The 18,319-nt window shown below is 47.2% G+C and overlaps 5 protein-coding genes across 5 annotated transcripts; 3 read left to right on the top strand and 2 right to left on the bottom strand.

The window, feature by feature from the left end:
* Positions 1 to 5,357: 5,357 nt before the first annotated feature.
* sclB (putative C6 transcription factor) lies at positions 5,358 to 7,446 on the top strand. The gene is made up of 2 exons (XM_032064286.1): positions 5,358 to 6,131; positions 6,247 to 7,446. Exons 1-2 carry the CDS (start codon positions 5,475 to 5,477, stop codon positions 7,252 to 7,254), a joined length of 1,665 nt encoding a protein of 554 aa, XP_031928687.1. The 5' UTR covers positions 5,358 to 5,474; the 3' UTR covers positions 7,255 to 7,446.
* A 3,105-nt stretch (positions 7,447 to 10,551) lies between these two features.
* On the top strand, positions 10,552 to 11,627 carry BDV27DRAFT_144273 (D-mandelate dehydrogenase-like dehydrogenase; the record flags this gene model as incomplete). The annotated part of the gene is made up of 3 exons (XM_032070238.1): positions 10,552 to 10,749; positions 10,817 to 11,159; positions 11,209 to 11,627. 3 exons carry the CDS (start codon positions 10,552 to 10,554, stop codon positions 11,625 to 11,627), a joined length of 960 nt encoding a protein of 319 aa, XP_031928688.1.
* Positions 11,628 to 11,762: 135 nt separating this feature from the next.
* On the bottom strand, positions 11,763 to 14,239 carry BDV27DRAFT_126515 (amino acid permease). Its single transcript, XM_032066556.1, has 7 exons — positions 14,081 to 14,239; positions 13,526 to 14,012; positions 13,270 to 13,471; positions 13,163 to 13,204; positions 12,954 to 13,102; positions 12,441 to 12,905; positions 11,763 to 12,367 (listed from the first exon to the last, which is right to left on the bottom strand). The coding sequence occupies exons 2-7, from the start codon at positions 13,870 to 13,872 to the stop codon at positions 11,863 to 11,865; spliced, it is 1,710 nt and encodes a 569-aa protein (XP_031928689.1). The 5' UTR covers positions 13,873 to 14,012; positions 14,081 to 14,239; the 3' UTR covers positions 11,763 to 11,862.
* Positions 14,240 to 14,632: 393 nt separating this feature from the next.
* On the bottom strand, positions 14,633 to 17,102 carry dbp4 (RNA-dependent ATPase HCA4). The gene has a single exon (XM_032066557.1). The coding sequence runs from the start codon at positions 17,067 to 17,069 to the stop codon at positions 14,673 to 14,675; it is 2,397 nt and encodes a 798-aa protein (XP_031928690.1). The 5' UTR covers positions 17,070 to 17,102; the 3' UTR covers positions 14,633 to 14,672.
* Positions 17,103 to 17,285: 183 nt separating this feature from the next.
* BDV27DRAFT_126517 (uncharacterized protein) lies at positions 17,286 to 18,225 on the top strand. Its single transcript, XM_032066558.1, has 3 exons — positions 17,286 to 17,442; positions 17,498 to 17,541; positions 17,607 to 18,225. Exons 1-3 carry the CDS (start codon positions 17,380 to 17,382, stop codon positions 18,136 to 18,138), a joined length of 639 nt encoding a protein of 212 aa, XP_031928691.1. The 5' UTR covers positions 17,286 to 17,379; the 3' UTR covers positions 18,139 to 18,225.
* The last annotated feature ends 94 nt before the right edge of the window (positions 18,226 to 18,319 follow it).

The raw sequence follows: 18,319 nt of genomic DNA on the forward strand, positions 1-18,319 counted from the left end.
GGGATGAGAGAGAAAGGGGGGAGAGATGACTCTTCAAGATAGAAAAAAAAAAAAAAAAGAAAAGAAAAGAAAAGTAAAGAAAAGAAAAGAAAAAGGGGAAAAGGCCCTCCGGGTTATACCTACAGAGTAGAGATGTCCGAAGCAAAACTGCCATTCAGCCGCTGAGAAACCTTGTCAGCCATATGTGAAGCAGCGATGTACGCAGCATCGCCCTTCCCTGTCCAACAGACGTCTCCACAGCTTACCTAGCTGGACTGAAGGACAATTTTCGGAAGATTACCTCGTGTCGCCGGAAGACGCATTGACAAGAACTGTGTAATAACGGAAGCCTCGCGGATGTCAACCCCAGTTCACTGATGTTCACGGCGAATTTTCCTCAGTGTTTCCATAGCTTCTTCCAACGATATTCCCGGGCTCACCCGCCATGACAGGCCCGGAAATGGCGCTAATGACGTTTTGAGCCCTAATGATCGTCCTCTACTGCCTTAGTTGGACGAACTCAGAAGATAAATTCCCTAGTGAGTGCATAGTCCGCTAAACTATAGAATAGTGTGAGGTTAGTAGGCGTACTACGGCGTCAGCAGCTTAGTACACCATCGTAACAATAGTCCAGAGTCGAGTCGAGAGTGGTCATGTTGAGCCTCGACTAAGGGTTGACAAATACTTTGGCCCCCGTCGAGATCCGCGTGTTTCCCAAAAGGGTTTTGCCCACGGGGCCCGCTAATCCGGAACTGGTTAAGGGCTGGGTCATCTCCCAAGCACCTTGCATCGGGGGGCGTCGTCGAACTCCCTCACCAGCTACCTGACGATCCACTCAAGATTCGTCTTTCCCGATTCCTTGTTTTCCCGTCATCATAATCGACGTTGGTATACGCCTAACCTGCATGTCAGTGGGGGTGGTGAGTGTCTCGTATAACTGTCCGCCCCATTTAAGTAGCCTGTGTGGATTGTCGGACCCGTTGGTTTGGGTGATACAGTGTACGCGTGAACTAATTCCAGCCATATGGAGACTTATGTACATTACCATGTACTACTGACTGTCTTGGTGACTTCTCAATTTAACATCACTTTATGGCGCTCCGGTGGTCCACACTTTTCTCGGGAATTGAATCGCCGAGTTTTCGTTGCTTCTTAGCTTTGGTGGCTAAGAACTTGGAGCCGGTGGCTCGGACTATTGGCACCCACTCGGCCCCTAACAGGCAGATCGTGCTGGTGGCCCCCCTCGGCTCCAGCTTGCATGAACCGCTTGCTCTGCTGGGAACTCAGCTGTTCCCCTTTAAATACGGTAGGGCCCAATTACCTGAATCCCACGGAACCCCTTGCTGTTGGATTGTTACCCCCGCGTGCGGCATGTTCCACAATATTGGGGGGTTATGATCATTTCAGTCCTCTTTCTGACTTTCTAGACTGACTGACTGCGTGGGTGTCGCGCTTCTAGCGCTGTATAGCTTTTCTTTTCTCTTCTTCTTTTCTTTTTTTCTTTGGTCTTCCCACTTCTTAGGACCGTAGAAACGTAAAAAGGAAACCCAAAAAAAAAACCCATCAAAATAAAAGAAATTGCGGGAACAACAAGTTCGATAACCGGTTGAGTGAAACTAAAGGAGACTAATAATGGAACCAAACGCTCTACCTGGTATCATAATGATGGGTCACGAAGGTCAGTGGAAAATTCCCGAGACCAGCTCAAGTTTAGGACCCTTTTTTTAAGACCAAGAAACATGACTCGCTAATATTCCAAATCAACAACAAGCGAGTACATGCCATAAGAAAAGAAAAAGAAATACGACGAATAAAAGAAAGAACACACACGATTTATGGGCCTATCCACGACTGGAGTCAGGAATTAACCGTCGGTAATCCGCGGTCAATTGGTCTCCTCCACTAGATCATACTCCATTGCTCCGTGCTCAAGCAGCGGGTGGATCTTTTCGCTCTTATCGGGCGGACCATTTTCTATTGTCATCCATGGGTGTGGAGTGCTTAAATTGTCCGGACCTCAGGTGACCAAGCCAGACCCATGTTTTGTCTCACTGACCAGGGAGCTGCAGCTGCAGCCACATCTTGATCTTCTTCCTCCATTTTCAAATCCACTGCAGAGAATCAGGAGATGCCGATTGGGGTACCTCACTGGCTTGTAGCTAACATACCGCTTTATCTAAGATCTCGCAGTGTCAAAAACACACAGAGCCTAGATCACTTTTCAAACCCTTTGCTCTAAGTGGCGTGGCACCGTGATGGCGTTGCTGAACGAAACGTTCTGACTATGCGCGAAGATCACCTCCAACGGCCAGATTCAATAGATCTCGGGCTAATGAAGATGTGGTACGAACGGCGTCCCCCACAAGCGCTGCCCTCCCACCCTCCCGCCAAAATCCCAAGGGGTTGGGGAAGAAAGGGGGGCTCATGTCTACAAGGTCGCAGCTGAATCCATCTTGAAGTACCGGCATCTTCCAATTCGGCACTCAATACATCAGATAAACTGTCTTGAATACAGGGTGCAGTGTGTTTGATTTACCACGACAAGTCAGAAGGACAAACCTTCATTGACACAGCCTGTGGGTCTTGGCTTTAGGCTATGGAACCACTGCGGAGAATTGTTGTCTCAATCCAAAAGTTCGGACTATTGAGCTGGCGTCATCTGTCAAGCGGTGCAAAGACAGGGCTGTACGGAGTACTCAGTCCAAGACTGACTAGTCCTCCGTTGAGCACTGCGTACTGCATACATCCTCCGTTCTGTCTCTTTCGGGCTGATCCCATCACGATAGTTACGTAGCGTTCCATGGTCCTGGGACGTCACCTCGAGGGTTTTAATGACGATCTCGAGTTGCAATTACTCGTCGCAGTGATATTATTGGGCATTAGATTAAGACAGAAGAATTCTTCATGCCAGATGATCAAAATTTCCGTTAATTTCGTCAAGAACTGTTTCCCTCGTCTTAACCGTCACGACCTAGTAAATGGGGTTGCCTGAAGGAGCTACCTCCGTATACAGCTGAGAACCCTAGTACGTACACGCATACTGGTGATCAAAACCAAATGGAACACCGAAATGGAAGTAAAAATTGGCTAAATATATTAATACTATATCTACCTTATCGAGTAATAGAAAATCTATATTTCCCTGATTAGGATATCCATAATAACCTCGACAACACCAATAATAGTAGTCTGAATCAAATAATCACATAAATAGAGAATAGCAAGGAAAGACTTGGTTCAATGGGGTCAACAATGTGATCTCGAATGTTCATTACCACGTTTTGCTTGCCTGTCTCTTTTAGAGTTCTGAGACAAAACCGCGCACCAATTAATAAATTTAATAGAGTTATATATAAGGTAGAATAAGGATAATAAGAAAAAAAGAAAAAAAAAGAAAATAAAATGGAAAGGGGAAGGGGAAAAAAGGAAAAAAACAACAAAAAGAAAATCAAATGAGTACATGAAAGAGAGTTCATAAGTGGTAACCACAGAAGTATGGTTGCTGACGAACAAAAAATACCAGGTCAATCCAGATCGCAAGCGGAAAAGTACACACAAAGAACACATAGGCTAAGAGGAGGGGTTCTATTACCCAATCCCCAATGATTGACAAGCTTAAAATCCTGGTGAGAAGTTCCCCGACTTCCTATCTTACCTGGTTGCGCATGTCAAACTGGGGCGGGGAGTGCGCAGCCACCCCATCCTTGCCGAGCGGACTATTGGCAATGGATGCAGCGGACGGGCGCCGACGTCGATCCGTTGGCTCAATCTTTTTGCCTTACTTCCTTGTCTCCTGATTGGCATCGGCTGAGCACCACTACTTCACTAGGCTTTCAACCAACGACCTGGAAAAACTAAAATACTCGAAAAAAAAATAAAAATAAAAATCGAATAATAATAATAATAATATTATTATTATTAAAAAAGAAAAATACCACAACTCCACAGAGAACAGTATCTTTCTTCATTGGGACATGGCGTCTGATCCTTTTTTCCCCCCCTCTCTTGAAATTCCCCTCTTTGAGAGGGTATTATACCCGTTTCGGGCGATGTCAGTGACTATTCTTAACCGTCCATCTAATGCAAGCCACGAACCTCCTGTCTACCCAGGAGGAACGAATAAGGGGGATCTTCTTGGTTTGAAGATGGCCAAATCTCTAACCAGAAATGAACGGGAGACGAATAGGGAGATGAAGGAAACAAAAAAAATTTTATATCGAAGAATAAAAAGAAAAGAAAGAAAAGAAGTTGCCCTATTCCAAGGGAGGAGAAGGGAAAAACGATAACACTTTCGAGGCCTGGTGTGAAGAGTGAGCTCATTGGACTGGACCCGCCGGAGGATTGGAACTATTCGCGGTTCCGATTCTAACATACAGAACTCAAAAACACTTACATGGCTTACGGAGCGAAAAAGAACCCCCATGGAGATCTACAACGATGGAGATCAAGTCTATCGGCTGCTAGTCGGTGTTGCACTGGCCACTATTACCCACCCGCTGCTCCCATATGCTGCCAACCAAGCAGGGACCTTCCTGTTCGTGGGTATAAGCCTCGTCACAACAGACACAGACTAGGGTCTTGCTATCACTCGCTCATTTGAGGACAATTCCCAAAGCGACTTGAGCGCCCAGCGGGCTCTCTTCTCCCCTTGACATTGAACTTACCATCTGGCGGATGAGCAGCCAAGAGTGACCCTACCCAAAGTACTTGACGATCGAGGTTGGGTATACCTCCTTTTTCTTTTCCTTAGATTCTTTATTGCTTGAACCCTTTGGATTTTATTATTCCATTTGAAGATCGCTCGCTTTCAATTGCCAATTTTCCCTAACTTTACTCTCCGTTGGCAAAGGGAGTGTAATCTCGCCGGATTATTACGCCTCACTTTCCGGTTATAGTTCACCGTTTTTTCCTATTTTCCTGACGGATGTTGAGCCACTTCACGACCGCCAAAAATCTATATTCAGAAAAAGAAAATAAGGGGGGAAAAGAAATAGAATCTTACGGAGTACATAGTGTGCTAAGAGGTAAGGACTTGCTAGCTGTCCGTCCCTTCTTTTAATTTTTTTTTTTTTTTTTGGTTTTTATTATTATTATTATTTACTGCACCTCCACTCTCCCTAATTTTTCCGCTCTACGCTTGCCCACTGGGTCCAGTGATCGCCCACCATGCTGCAATAATCAACCCATGATGGAGACCATCGAAGCTATGGAAAACTGTCCGTCACGATCTGGGCAGTCTATCCGGATTAGCGCGTCCTAATTTATGACTCCTCCAATAATGATCCTGGGCTGACTTCATTATAAGCTCCTGTAGTCCTCTGACTGCAATGCGCGGAGTTTCAATAATGACTGCCGATTGAACAGGAAACCGCATTTGACATACAGCAGAACGGCCTTTTTGTACCGGAATATGCTGCCCATGTCAATATCGACTACAACCCTCCTCCCGTTCTTGTAAATCGCGTCCCCCGTCGCTCGAGGGATTATTTTGCCAGATGCAATCACTAGTCCTTCCCCCTTCTTCCTTTATCACTCCAGAGTTCGGACATTCAAAACTTGATCCGGGCCCAGGGAGGCTTTCATTTGATCTAACTCGATCAACCAATGCTCGAAGGTGCAACCCCCGGGATCTCCCACTCCCTCGCTCTATGTCCGCTTCGGTCCCGGCAGAAGACCCGCTGGAGACTTCTGGAAACGTCAGACGGCCCGGACAGTCAGAGCTCCATCAACCGGTAACGGCGGTGGAGTCTTCAACTGTATCGGCGCCTACTGGATTATCCGCTGGAGTAACGGGGCAGGTTCGCCCTCCAAGAACACCTCCTACTACAACAATCCACGAGTCAACATACTACCGAGTAATCTCTGGGCCGGGTAATGATGTACCTCGACACCCATTTCCAGTCAGCGACAATTTCTCCTCACGCTTGCCAGCCTCGCTCAGCGTCCCGGTAACATCACAGCCTTCGGTGCCGACATTTTCGCAGCCCACCTTTGGAACGTCACCACCTGGGGCTGCTGGCCGGTCACTGACACAGAAACCGACAAGACGAACCAAAGCTCATGTGGCTTCCGCGTGCGTAAACTGCAAGAAGAAGCATCTGGGCTGTGATCCTGCCCGGCCTTGTCGGAGGTGTGTTTTGTCCGGGAAAGAAGTAAGTTTTGCCATCTACATCCGTGAGGTCATCGAGCCGCCTTCCTTGTATAGGAATCTATGTGGACCGAGGTTGTGATTGAAGAAAGAAGGCCCTGTTACTAATTGTTCAATAGGCAACATGCGTCGATGTTACGCACAAAAAGCGGGGAAGGCCGCCCTTGAAAGCCGAAGACGCGTCCCTCAGAACGTATGCATCGCAGACAGATAATTCAGGAACATCCGGAGAGCAGCATGCGGCTCAGCCACGGCGCCCCATGCATAGGGCTACATCATCCCGTGAGCTCAGACCCATGACAGACTTACAGGTGCCCGGCGGACCCCCTGGGCCTTATGGGATAAGGGTCTCACCAGGACAGCCAACAAGATGGCCGGGTGCTATATACTCCCAAGCCATTGATCCATCGCTATCGATGCAGCGTAATATCGGACATCGGCGATTCTCCTCCTCAAGCTCAGTACAATCCATGGCAACAGTGTCCCCAGGCAGTTTTGTGCCGATTGGAGGATACAGCCCGGTTATGAGTGCATCCCATATGCCTATGGGTGTTGGGAGACCGCTGTCATCATACGGAAACCAAGTGGTGCACCCCAGTTCTTCTCCACCGCAGTATTATCAGCCATACGGTGTTCCCTATTCGCCATATGCACCCAATGCTAGAGTGGTCAGTCGGATGCCCATGGGCGAGCAACCGGTGGCAAGGGATCCCCGGGAAAATGTGGTAGAGTCTTCGGTTAGGCTCCCCCCTATTTATCCTCCCACAGTGGGAAACCCCCAACCGGGGCCACAAGCACACCGGCTGAGCGACCCATATCCAGCGAATTGGTCACCTCGCACTCGAGAGGAACTGATGCAGCAGGAACCACGGCAACTGCCGTCACACGCTCACGGAACCATTGAGCCTATCTCGCCGAGTAGCCAGATGCGTCAAGCCGCATCGGACTTCAGTTTCGGGAGCCAAATTCCCCGACATCTGGCACCAGTTCCTCCTATGCAAGAGCAGCTGTCCCAGGAGCCTCCTGTACATGCTCGAGATGACCATCTAGCCGCTGATGCCGAGACTGATGATTCAAGGCCCACCAAGAGACGGAAGATGGCCTTGGATGATATGGTTAACGATTGAGTACTTATCTCAATCCACAAAAACCGAAAGAAACAAAAATATCCATGATCAGAGCTAGCATATCCATTCTTTTCTTCTTCCAAGGACCCGATGGCCCATTTTGGTTCTTGATGTGTGTAGCCGGACCTACAACAGTTCATGACCTTCATGTACATTTCCTTTGTGGTACGTTTTTTGCTTATATTCTGCTTACACCCGATATCTAGCGGTCTGTCGTTTTCCATATTCTTCTTGCTTGCCTCATTTCCTTTGTTATGCATTTAGTACAGATCCGATCTTTGTCATTGTTTTGCCATATGGTCCATTTCAGCACTATTTCCTTTGTTTGACCTTGAGAATTGCATAGGCCTTGGATGTTTGGGTCGACTGGGTTTGTTTCATACAATGCATGGCGCGCTGCGCGTATCCTTCGAAGATATATTAATGGTCTTGAGCATTGGATTCAGCGTCATAGACGGCGTTTTGTTTTGGAGTCGGGGGCATCACCGAGGTTGCTGCATCATTCGTTGCATATTCGAAAGGAGCATTTGTATCTTCTTTAGTCTTTCTTTCTTGTCTGGTTTTATATTGAAGGGCTTTTTCATATGCTGGCTCTGTGTCATATAGATAGCTCATACAAATTGTGGGATATATGTGTACCATTGGAGTTGAAGGAGGGTGCAAATTACAAGACATAATTTATTCTGCTTCTCAGAGCTTTCCAGTTGATGCTGAGGAACTTAAATCGGGTATGTAGTCACCGCTGCAATTTTTGCATTAACTATTGACAATACAACTAATGCACACTTTCTGGATATAAATCATTGGTAACCTGAAGGTTTATTTACTACTAAACAATGGCGGACTTCCAGATACAGTTAGGGTTATTCAACGTTGCACTGGCCGAGGTAATCGTGAACGTCAACCACGCGACGATCTACAGTCTCCACGACCATCGTCTGCACATCCGATGTTACCTGCTGTTAGTGGGGCATCTTGGAAAAGAAAAGAAAAAGGACCCCCACCATGCCCACCTATTAAAATCTTGAGGCTCTTTTACGTTACTCCAAAAGACAAGCAGACAAGTGGAGCCAAGGTAAAATCTATAACCCAGATATATATTCTCACCCCAAAACTACAAATCCACTTCTATACTCCTCCCCAAACCTAATCCCCTACTCCACTGTCTTCCCCGATCCTTCTGTCAACGAATTGGGAAGAACCCAATGGGGAATCTTCTTTCAAGTGAAATAACCCTATCAGAAGCTCACTCTCGGGATGGGGATAGTTAGATCGGAGGTGAGGGTCGGAGAGCTATAGGGATGCTTTTTTGGGGGATGGGTTCCAAGGTGTTTTTGTAATAGAAATGGTGAGATTGTGGTGGCATGCGATCGAGCTTTTGGAAGAGTGGAGGCGATGGTGTGTTTGCTATGTGTTTAAGTTAACGGAGATATTATCTTGGAGGGTAAGCGGGCAGATTAAAGGACTGAGGTTGTGAAGCGATGCGCTAGTGGTGGTGTTTGGTGAGTTGGAGGAGGAATGGGTTTTGGGGAGGATTAGTCCAAAGATGGAGGTTACGGATGGGAATCTCTAGAGTGAATGGGGGATTTGGAGAGATTCCGCGAGGAGTATCTTTCTTGTCCGTGCTTGTGGCACTAACCGATAACCTTCGATGAACATGCTGAAAAGGATGCTCAACGACCTGCGAAGAGGAACAAACGGTGGGTAGGACTCCAGTGAAGGCGTCTTCGGTGACGAGTTGGGGGAGACGGAAGATGGGAAGACCAAATTATTGCTTGCGTCTTATCATGTCGGTGCGGAAGGAAGATTATCTCGCGGGCTTTGGACATTCGAAGTCCGTTCTGGAGTATTGCTCTGTTTATACATCCACCGTTACTCGAGTTAGGGATATATAGAAGTGGGCCGGTATTAATCTATCATTGTGGCTGATACGATGGTGCCATGCACTTTGCCGGCTGGAATGCGTGTCATGAATCTATGGACACCATTGAAAACGCCACAGAGTCAGATCGATTAATAACCATGCTCAATCCTGGCATGCTTGATCCGTGAGTAATGGAGGCAAGCATGTCGACAAGGATGTGGTATACATGAGTAGGTATGATTGGTCATATCACGGGCGTCACCCGACAGACAAAGACTTCGAATCCCGATTTCTAGAAATGGGCCGAATCCGACCCTTGCCCCGCCGACCAAGTCTAACGCATTGACATGGAGGCAAACGTGGAACGTCAGGAGTGCTTCATGGCTGTTGACGTAGATGAATTGATTTTGGATGTCCTGTCTGCTTACAAGGATGGGTGCTTGATTCAACGGAAATACGAAGATGGCTATTCCCCTGTTCACCTTGATAAGAACGGAAGAGATTTTTTTCAGACTACGGAGGTAAGGGAAATAGATGGTTTGGTGGGTAGTATGGAAATGGAGGATACTTATTAATCTCGTGTGGTCTTTATAATAAATAGCACACTGACAGAATATCGTGTCGCAGCCTGGTCTGTGTTCTCGGGGGAAAAGCATTAAAATATGGCGACGCAGATGAATAGAACGATTTCAGGAGCAGTGATGTGGGAAACGCTATATGCACACTTGAGACTGTGCAAGGATTAAAAGCGTCCAGTATAACTTAATATAGTATCTAATGAAGTCAAGATCAATACCACAGCAATCCTCATCAGGCAACGAGCCATAACCCTGGTGGAAGCCGATACATTATTCCTGTCACTAATGCCGCCAAGAAGGGGAAAGCTTGTACAGGCTTTCCCATCCTTAAGATCTATAACCCTGTAATACCTTTCGAAAACGAACTGTCAATGCTCTTGTTCTTGTGTCTACAAAGAATGGCAGGATCTTTCCGGAGCTCAAAACATGGTAACTCTACTATGTCTATCACCCAGCGGACGATGTTACCTAGCGGTTGTTCTTCCTTGGCTCTCAATTTTTTTTTTTTTTTTTTTGAACAAAGACATTGTCTCTGAGTTTCCGCTGACGTTTGTGACAGTCGTCGACCTTTGCCTGATCCTTTTGCTTCATTCTTGCATGACGAAGCGAAATACTACAAAGTGAGACGCAGCAGCTTCAGTTCATTGGGTCAAATTACTAGGCTAAACGTTTAACCGTTTTTAGATTCCCCGCAGATGCAGTAGACTATAGAAAGGACTGGGTAGGAGACAGTATGGCCACATTGTATATTTAACAGGCTTTGTCCAGCATTCAATAAGACGATATAACATCGTTACAAGAAAGACTTTATACCCCAAGCTATACTTGGCCTTTGATTCAGCTATCTTCGAAATCATGCCTATTATGCCAGGGCCGCGACCATTCATTCTATTCTTCAATCCAGTCAGACATGCAGTACCGTTCTATCAGCAGTTACAAAAGGTAGCGCGAACCGAAGTCGTCACGAGCAAGAGTAGAGAGGAGTTCTACTCCGATCTACAAAGAAAATACAAAGACATCTCAATCATCTACAGAACATCAGCGAGCGGTGCAGTAAGTACTAGTCTCCCTCCAATATCCACTCAATCTATTCCCTTCACACACACTAAGAATCCAACAGGTAGCTGGAAACTTCGACGCAGACTTGATCCAGCGCCTCCCCTCTAGCTGCAAGCATATCTGCCACAACGGTGCCGGCTATGACCAGATCGACGTGAACGCATGTGCAAAACGCGGAATCATCGTGACCTACGCACCGGACCCTGTCACCGAAGCGACAGCCGATCTTTCAATCTGGCTGATGTTGGGTGCTCTGCGACAATTGAATCCATCTCTCAACTCTCTACGAGCTGGGAAGTTCAAAACCGGACTTGACTTCGGCCACGACCCCCAAGGCAAAATCTTGGGTATCCTCGGCATGGGCCGTATCGGACGCGCGATCAAGAAGCGGGCCGAACCGTTCGGTCTTTACCACCAAGTACCATAATCGCAAGCCCCTCTCCTCTGATCAAGCGGCCGGTGCTGAGTATGTCTCTTTCGAAAGGTTGCTGGCCGAGAGCGACATCATTAGCATTAATGTTCCTCTTAACGCGCAAACTAAAGGGCTCATTGGGGAGAAAGAAATCTCACAGATGAAGGACGGGGCTGTCATTGTTAATACCGCTCGTGGCGCGATTATAGATGAGGCTGCGATGGCAAAGGCGCTGGATTCGGGGAAGATCGCTTCCGTGGGACTAGATGTATATGAGAATGAACCGCGCGTGAACGAGTGCTTGCTACAGAATGACCGTGCCTTGATGGTGCCCCATCTTGGAACTCATACTGTTGAGACGTTGGCGAAAATGGAAACGTGGGCAATGGAGAATGCGAGAAGAGCGGCGCTTGGGGAGAAGTTACTCTCGCCTGTTCCAGAGCATATTGATTTCCAATAATTCATGGTTTTATTTCTGTCAATCAATCAAGTGTCAGAGTTGATGATTGAGACCTTTATTGGCGACACTGCAGTATCTTGTTGGTGCAGTAGGTTAAAACATATGATTATCGCTAAACTGACTATCCTTCTAGGGTAGAAGATAAAAACTGAGTAGAATTCGTGGCGTATACATCGTTATTCGCAACAGTTATTTTGTTACGGTTTGTATGTACAGAAATAATTAAAGAAACATATTACAAGAACAGCCACATGCCCACCTGCTTAATTCTCCCCATGACGCTCTTGTCCTCCGGATCCCACGAAAAGAATTTCTTCTTGCGAGACCCATCCGGTTGAGGTGCATTATCGTCGTGGATGTTTCCTTCATTTGGATCATTCAAGTCGACTCCAGTGCTGTGAATAAGGTTGTACCGATCGGTGATCAGGTCCATCTCGCCACGATGAACAAACCGCGTCCGTTTAAACAATTTCCAGGCGAGGAACATCACAATCATGACAGGAATTTCAATATAGTAGGAAACAAAGTCGACGCCTTTAAAGTGTGGGCTGAAGCATTTCCAGCCTTGCACGAGGATGAGAACGCTGTTGAGGCCGATGGCGATGATAGGCCCAACAGGGTATGTCCAGTTCTTGTAAGGGAGGAGGTGTTCGAGGCCTTGGTGGCGAATAGCAGATCTGAAACGGAGAGATGCTACTCCAATGCAGACCCATGAAATTTGGTTTGAAACTCCGACAATGCTGGTATAGGGTTAGCTTCGAGGCCACAATAAACACAGACATCCGTGGTTGGGATTGACGATAGCCGACTCACTTTTGTAACCACGACCATAACTGGCCAGCTCCGATGTAGCTGGCGCCAAAGCATAAACCACTGATCACAGACGTCGCCAGGACAGCAATCCAGGGGATCTGAAAGCGATTCAGATGGCCGAAAAAGCGGGGTGCATATCCGTCAACAGCCAAGGAATAGAGCAGTCTGGATCCAGCAAACAAAGCATGATTCGCTGCAGAGATGACGCTAGTCATAAGCACGGCATTAATGAAACTGCCTGCAACGGCACTGCCAGCCTGTTGGAAAACGAGGGTGAACGGACTGGTGGCCGTGTCTCCGTTGGACAGACCGGGATAGTTGTATGGTACGTTGAGACCGATAATAATGATAGACACGATGTAGAATAGTATGATACGCCAGAAGACGTTGCGGACCACCTTTGGCATGTTCTTCGCTGGGTCCTTGGTTTCACCAGCCGTAACTGCAATAGACTCGGTGCCACCACTGTTCATGTCAGCACAATATTTCTCAAGGATTATAAATATAACATACAAGGCAAATGAAGCTGTAACGAATACAGATGCGAAGCCACCAATACCGTCAACAAAGGGTGCGTCATCGACGTAGAAATATTTGTCTCCGATATATGTGTGCTCAGTGTTGCCGCCACAGTTGACTACAATACCGAGAATAATGAAGATCTGGACATCGTCAGCATTGTATTCGTAAAATCGGATGGGGTCAGATATATAAGAACATACTATGATAGTAACAACTTTGAGCAGACTCAGCCAATACTCGATCTGTAATATATCCATGATCAGCAATTGGAGGCAGAGTCATGGATTTTAACATGCATATAACCTACCTCTCCGTAAACCTTGACGGAAAACATATTCAAAGCAATAACAACAACCAGGAATATCAGACTAATTGCCCATCCCGGGAAGTTATCCGTCCAGTACTGGAGTAGTAGTTGTAGAGCAATAACATCAGACGCAGTGGAAACCGCATCATTAAACCAGTAATTCCAGGTGAGGGCGAACCCTAAAGCGTCATCGACAAACCGACTACAAGTAGTTAGTATTCATGGCACACCTACCACGTAAGGTAGAATGACTCACCCAGCAAAAGTGCAGAAGGATCCCGCCACAGGGATGAAAGAAGCCATTTCACCCAGAGAAAGCATGGTCACAAAGACAATACCACCGCAAATGGCGTAGGCGATAAGCATAGATGCCGGACCGCCAGTGGCCAGAGCTTTACCCGTTCCCAAGAATAAACCAGTTCCAATAGTACCACCGATAGCAATCATTTGAACTTGACGTGCAGAGAGATTACGGGCGAGTTTATCCGCATTGACATACGGAGTGTTGCTGTTGAGGGGGTCTGCTACCAACCCCGGAGCCTTCTGAACCGCATCCTCTTGAGGAGCCCTACCGGGCCCCTTCTCAATGTCATGGGCCACCATTATGTGCAAATGATCTGGTAATGGTCCCGACCTGGATCACTGATAGAGGACTTGAGATATCAAGTCCCCAGCTGACCACAACCAGGGTCAGGGGGTCCTGGTGGAGAGGGTAAATAACCCGTCAAAGCCAAATTATAGCACTAACATGGATTCCAAGTCAGCATATCAAACTAGCAGAGCACCTGCATAACAGCTAAAATCGACCTACCTGAACGCCGATTTATCAGCTACTCAGTGATAGCCCTATAAAACTTCCCAATTAGGAAAGCGATCCGCCAGACCCGACTGATTCCACGTGACAGCGAAGAAACGCGCAAAATTGCGAAGAGAAGGTGTCAAATCAGATATTGACTCTGCGGGGGTGGAGGAGACAAAAAGCTTCTTAAAACCAGAATATCCTGATTGTGCCATCTCAGGGGAGTCAAGGCGAATGCAGACCTTGTAACCTCGCGAAAACTTAGCGGATGACGTGCTCAAAAAAAATTACGTACGACTTTTGGATATGGGCCATGATGGCGCATTTCCTAACGTTACATCGCGGGGAGTAACTGCCGACCACGTTTTCCTTCTGTGGCTAGTAAATCTCCACTCTTGACATCTGCAGTTCAAGATTGAGTTTTGGCTATAAATCTTGTATTTGTTATCGGTCCTTAGCCCTATCGACTATATACATAGAAAAAACTCTTATCATGGACATGCTTTTGATACTCCGCTAGTAGAACAAATAAAAAGGACTGAAAAGGATATATCCATTGACAATAAAATAAAAAAAAAAAAAGATTCCCAGGTTACACATCTCATTACCCAAGCAATCCAGTAGCCAAAGACTCCAAATCCTCCAAAGTCTGAATTTGTTCGGGAGCCTTTGCGGCCGGTTTCTTGCTCTTCTTGTACCAGGGTTCTTCTTTGCTCTCGTCGGGCTCTGCAATGCGAACCTTTTGCTTCTTGCTGGGGCGAGGTGCGTCGTCCTCCCGATCCGATGCAGAAAACTCGTCGTCCTCTTTGTATGGAGCCAGCTGCGCCACAGCTTCCTCGGCTTCCTCCTCGGCAAGCAACTCGCGCTCCCGGGCCTTGCGTTTCTCTTTCTTCTCCCGGCGTTTCTGTTTGGCCACCTCCTTGTCCTCCACATCGGCGGTGCGTGTCCGCTCGGTTTCCTCTGCCAAGAATCGGGCTTGTTGCTCCTTGGCATCCCCACGGGCCTTGAAGTCTTCTTCGTCCTCCATTTCGTACAATTCGTGCGCGTTGCCCTCGTCGTCGTAGATAAGTTTTGTTCCCTTTCCTTTGAACTTGAGCAGTTTCTTCTTCGACTTGAGTAGCTTTTCCCGACGTTTCGAATCAATGACCAATGTATCCTTGCCATCGAGTTGTACCACTTTAACACCCTTCTGTTCTGACTCCTCTTCAGAGCTACCGCCAAGGTCCTCATCTCCAGCGTCGAAGCGACGTTTAACCGACAGGAAGTCATCATCCTCGTCCGCATCGTCGGCAGCACTCGCGGTCTTAGTGGGGTCAACCAATGTGCCGTCATCGTTGATAAGTTTCGAATAGTGGTCGGCCAAGACGTCTTGATTCCGCCTCTCGAACATACGGTCATACTTGGTCCGGACTTGTTTTTCGTCCTTCTTTGTCTTCTTCTCGCCGTCCTCATCAGAATCATCATCACTGGACATATAGGCCGTCGCCCGTGATGCATTCTTGCGCTCCTTAGTGTCGTCTCCCTTGATAAACTTGATACGGGGAGCACCTGGAAGACCAAGGCTGGAAGCGAAGTCTTCCAACTTCAGATCCTTAAGTTTGAAAACTTCCTTATCCTTCTGGACATAGACGGATTTAACGTAGGAGATGAACGCCTTTTGTCCCAGGTACTTAAGCTCTGGGTCTTTGAAGCACATATTTTGCAATTGGTCCTTAATACTCTGCTGCTTGTTGGCCTTGATATTGATGCGTTCAATAGGAACCTTCTTTTGCTCGAGACGTTTCAACATTCCTGATTCCTCGCTAGGATCCAAAAACAACACCGCACGACCGTCACGCTCATATCGGGCTGTCCGTCCAACTCGATGAATGTAAGTGTCGGCATCTTCAGGGCAGTCCATTTGAATAACCCAGTCAACGGCGGGGAAATCTAAGCCACGAGCAGTAATATCAGTTGAAAATAGGACTGCATGTTTTGCTTGTGAGAACTTTGCCGTGATATCAAGTCGTCCACCCTGCTTCTGCCGGCCGTGAAGATGCATCAACGGGATACCAGGTTGTAGATGGCGGAATGATTCGTAAACGAATCGCACCTGCTTTCCGGAAGACAAGAATACAATCGTTTTAGCCTTCAGGTTACTCCGGATAAAACTCCACAGAGTATCAAGCTTCTGCGATAACGGGGTAACGACGTAGTGTTGCTGAAGTGTAGATGGGGTTGCGGAAGATGCTGCTTCGTGAACAGCCACGTATTCGGGATCCTGTAAGCTCAACCGCGCAAGATCCGACACCTTTTTCGTTTGAGTAGCACTGAAGAGCAATGTCTGCCGCTCCTTGGGTAGATGCCCAACAATAGCATCCACAGTCTTCTGGAAGCCCATGTCCATGATACGATCCGCTTCGTCCAAGACCAGCATTTGCAGGTTGAACACGTCGAACATAGCCGTTTGGTCCAAATGCTGCAGCATGCGACCCGGTGTGCAAACCAGGATATTCATTCTTCCTAGTCTTTCTTGCTCCTCCTTCAAGCTCTTTCCACCAATAATCAAGCCGGCTGAGAATGTATGATAACGACCGATTTTGCGAAGGACCTCAAAGATCTGAATGGCGAGTTCACGAGTCGGAGATAAGATCAGAGCTCCCAGGCCATCATGCTCAGACCATTGCTTGCGGTACAAGTTCTCGAGAACCGGGATGAGAAAAGCAAGCGTCTTGCCGCTACCGGTCTTTGCGGCACCTAAAATATCCCGACCCTTCAACGCATGGCCAATCGCACGAGACTGAATATCCGTGAGGGTTTTGAAATGTGACGAATCTAATCCGGAGGCAGTCGGTTCAGACAGAGGGAGATCGGAAAAGGACTTGTAGGTTTCCTTGATATCGAGATCCTCGACCCGCTGGGTAAGAGTCGACAGATCATCTTGCGCGCGCTTGCGTTTCAGAGAATGACGTTGAGAAGATTTCGCATTCTTGCTGTTACGGGGACCATTTGAAGGAGCCATGGCAAGCTCACCTGCTAGGTCGTTGAGGTTTTTGTGAATTCCGTAACGGTCTTTTCGATTTTTCTTAGGCGCTATTTTGAAATGCGAAAGAAATCGCGGGCGGTGTATCAAATACTTTTTTTTTCTGCCGGACACTACTCTGCTGACTCAGCGTGCGATAAGATGAAGGGCTTATCGATGGTTATGGGGACATGCGACCATCTCTATTTCTCCATGCGGAGCTTTTATTAGTAGCATACGAATCTGTTACTACTTCCCTCACCCCTTTTCAACATCAGTAGGAGGCTGTATTATTTACACGTCAAGAAGGATGTCTTCCGATGAACAAGATGCTTTGGATGCCCTGGAAAGGGAAGCGTCCGACTTTGTCAAGGTAACGAAAGCTCCAAATAAAGAGCTCGAAATTCGTTCGACTAACTCGAACACAGGATGCTGAGATTGATCGCATCAGGAAGGCATTTGCCCTAGACGCGTAAGTTTAGCACTGTTTGGCTGTCTGTACTATGTCCTAGACTAATTGTGAGTGTTTTGGAACAGGTATGCGGTTCTCGACCTTCAACCAGGAGTTACTGAATCCGATATCAAAGTACAATATCGCAAAAAGTCTCTACTCATCCATCCTGATAAGACAAAGAATCCAGCTGCTCCAGACGCGTTCGATCGTCTTAAAAAAGCCCATTCTACACTAATGGAGGAGAAGTCGCGCACGTACCTCGATGAATGCATCGCAGATGCGCGACGGTTGTTGATTCGTGAACACAAGTACACATTGGATTCACCCGAATTAAAGACAGAAGAGTTCAAGAAAGAATGGCGTCAGAAGACAGTGCATGTGTTGCTAGAAGAAGAGGCGCGCCGACGAAGACAAGCCAAGGCTAAGTTACAGGAGGAAGGCCGTGAAAGGCGTAAAGAAGAGGAAGAAATTGAAGAGCGAAAACGCAAGCGTGATCAGGATAAGGCATGGGAGGACAGTCGTGATGAGCGTATCAGCAGCTGGCGAGATTGGCAAAAAGGAAAGAAGAGTGAAGGAGACAAGAAGAAAAAGAAGAAAATGAAAGTCCTTGGCTGATTTGCAGGATACCATCGTTTATCATAGACACCGTCATCACAGCGACACAGGTTGAAGACATCATAGCATTTGAAAATCTTTATTGTTGTGTCTTAATGGAAAGCATTTTTCACCAAGCCTGTAAGGATTCTACAAGCCGTTTGCGGTTGTCTCTGCATTTAGACTTAGACCGGGTCGGACT

Source organism: Aspergillus caelatus (genome assembly GCF_009193585.1).
Source record: "Aspergillus caelatus strain CBS 763.97 unplaced genomic scaffold BDV27scaffold_65, whole genome shotgun sequence".
Classification (NCBI taxonomy): domain Eukaryota; kingdom Fungi; phylum Ascomycota; class Eurotiomycetes; order Eurotiales; family Aspergillaceae; genus Aspergillus; species Aspergillus caelatus.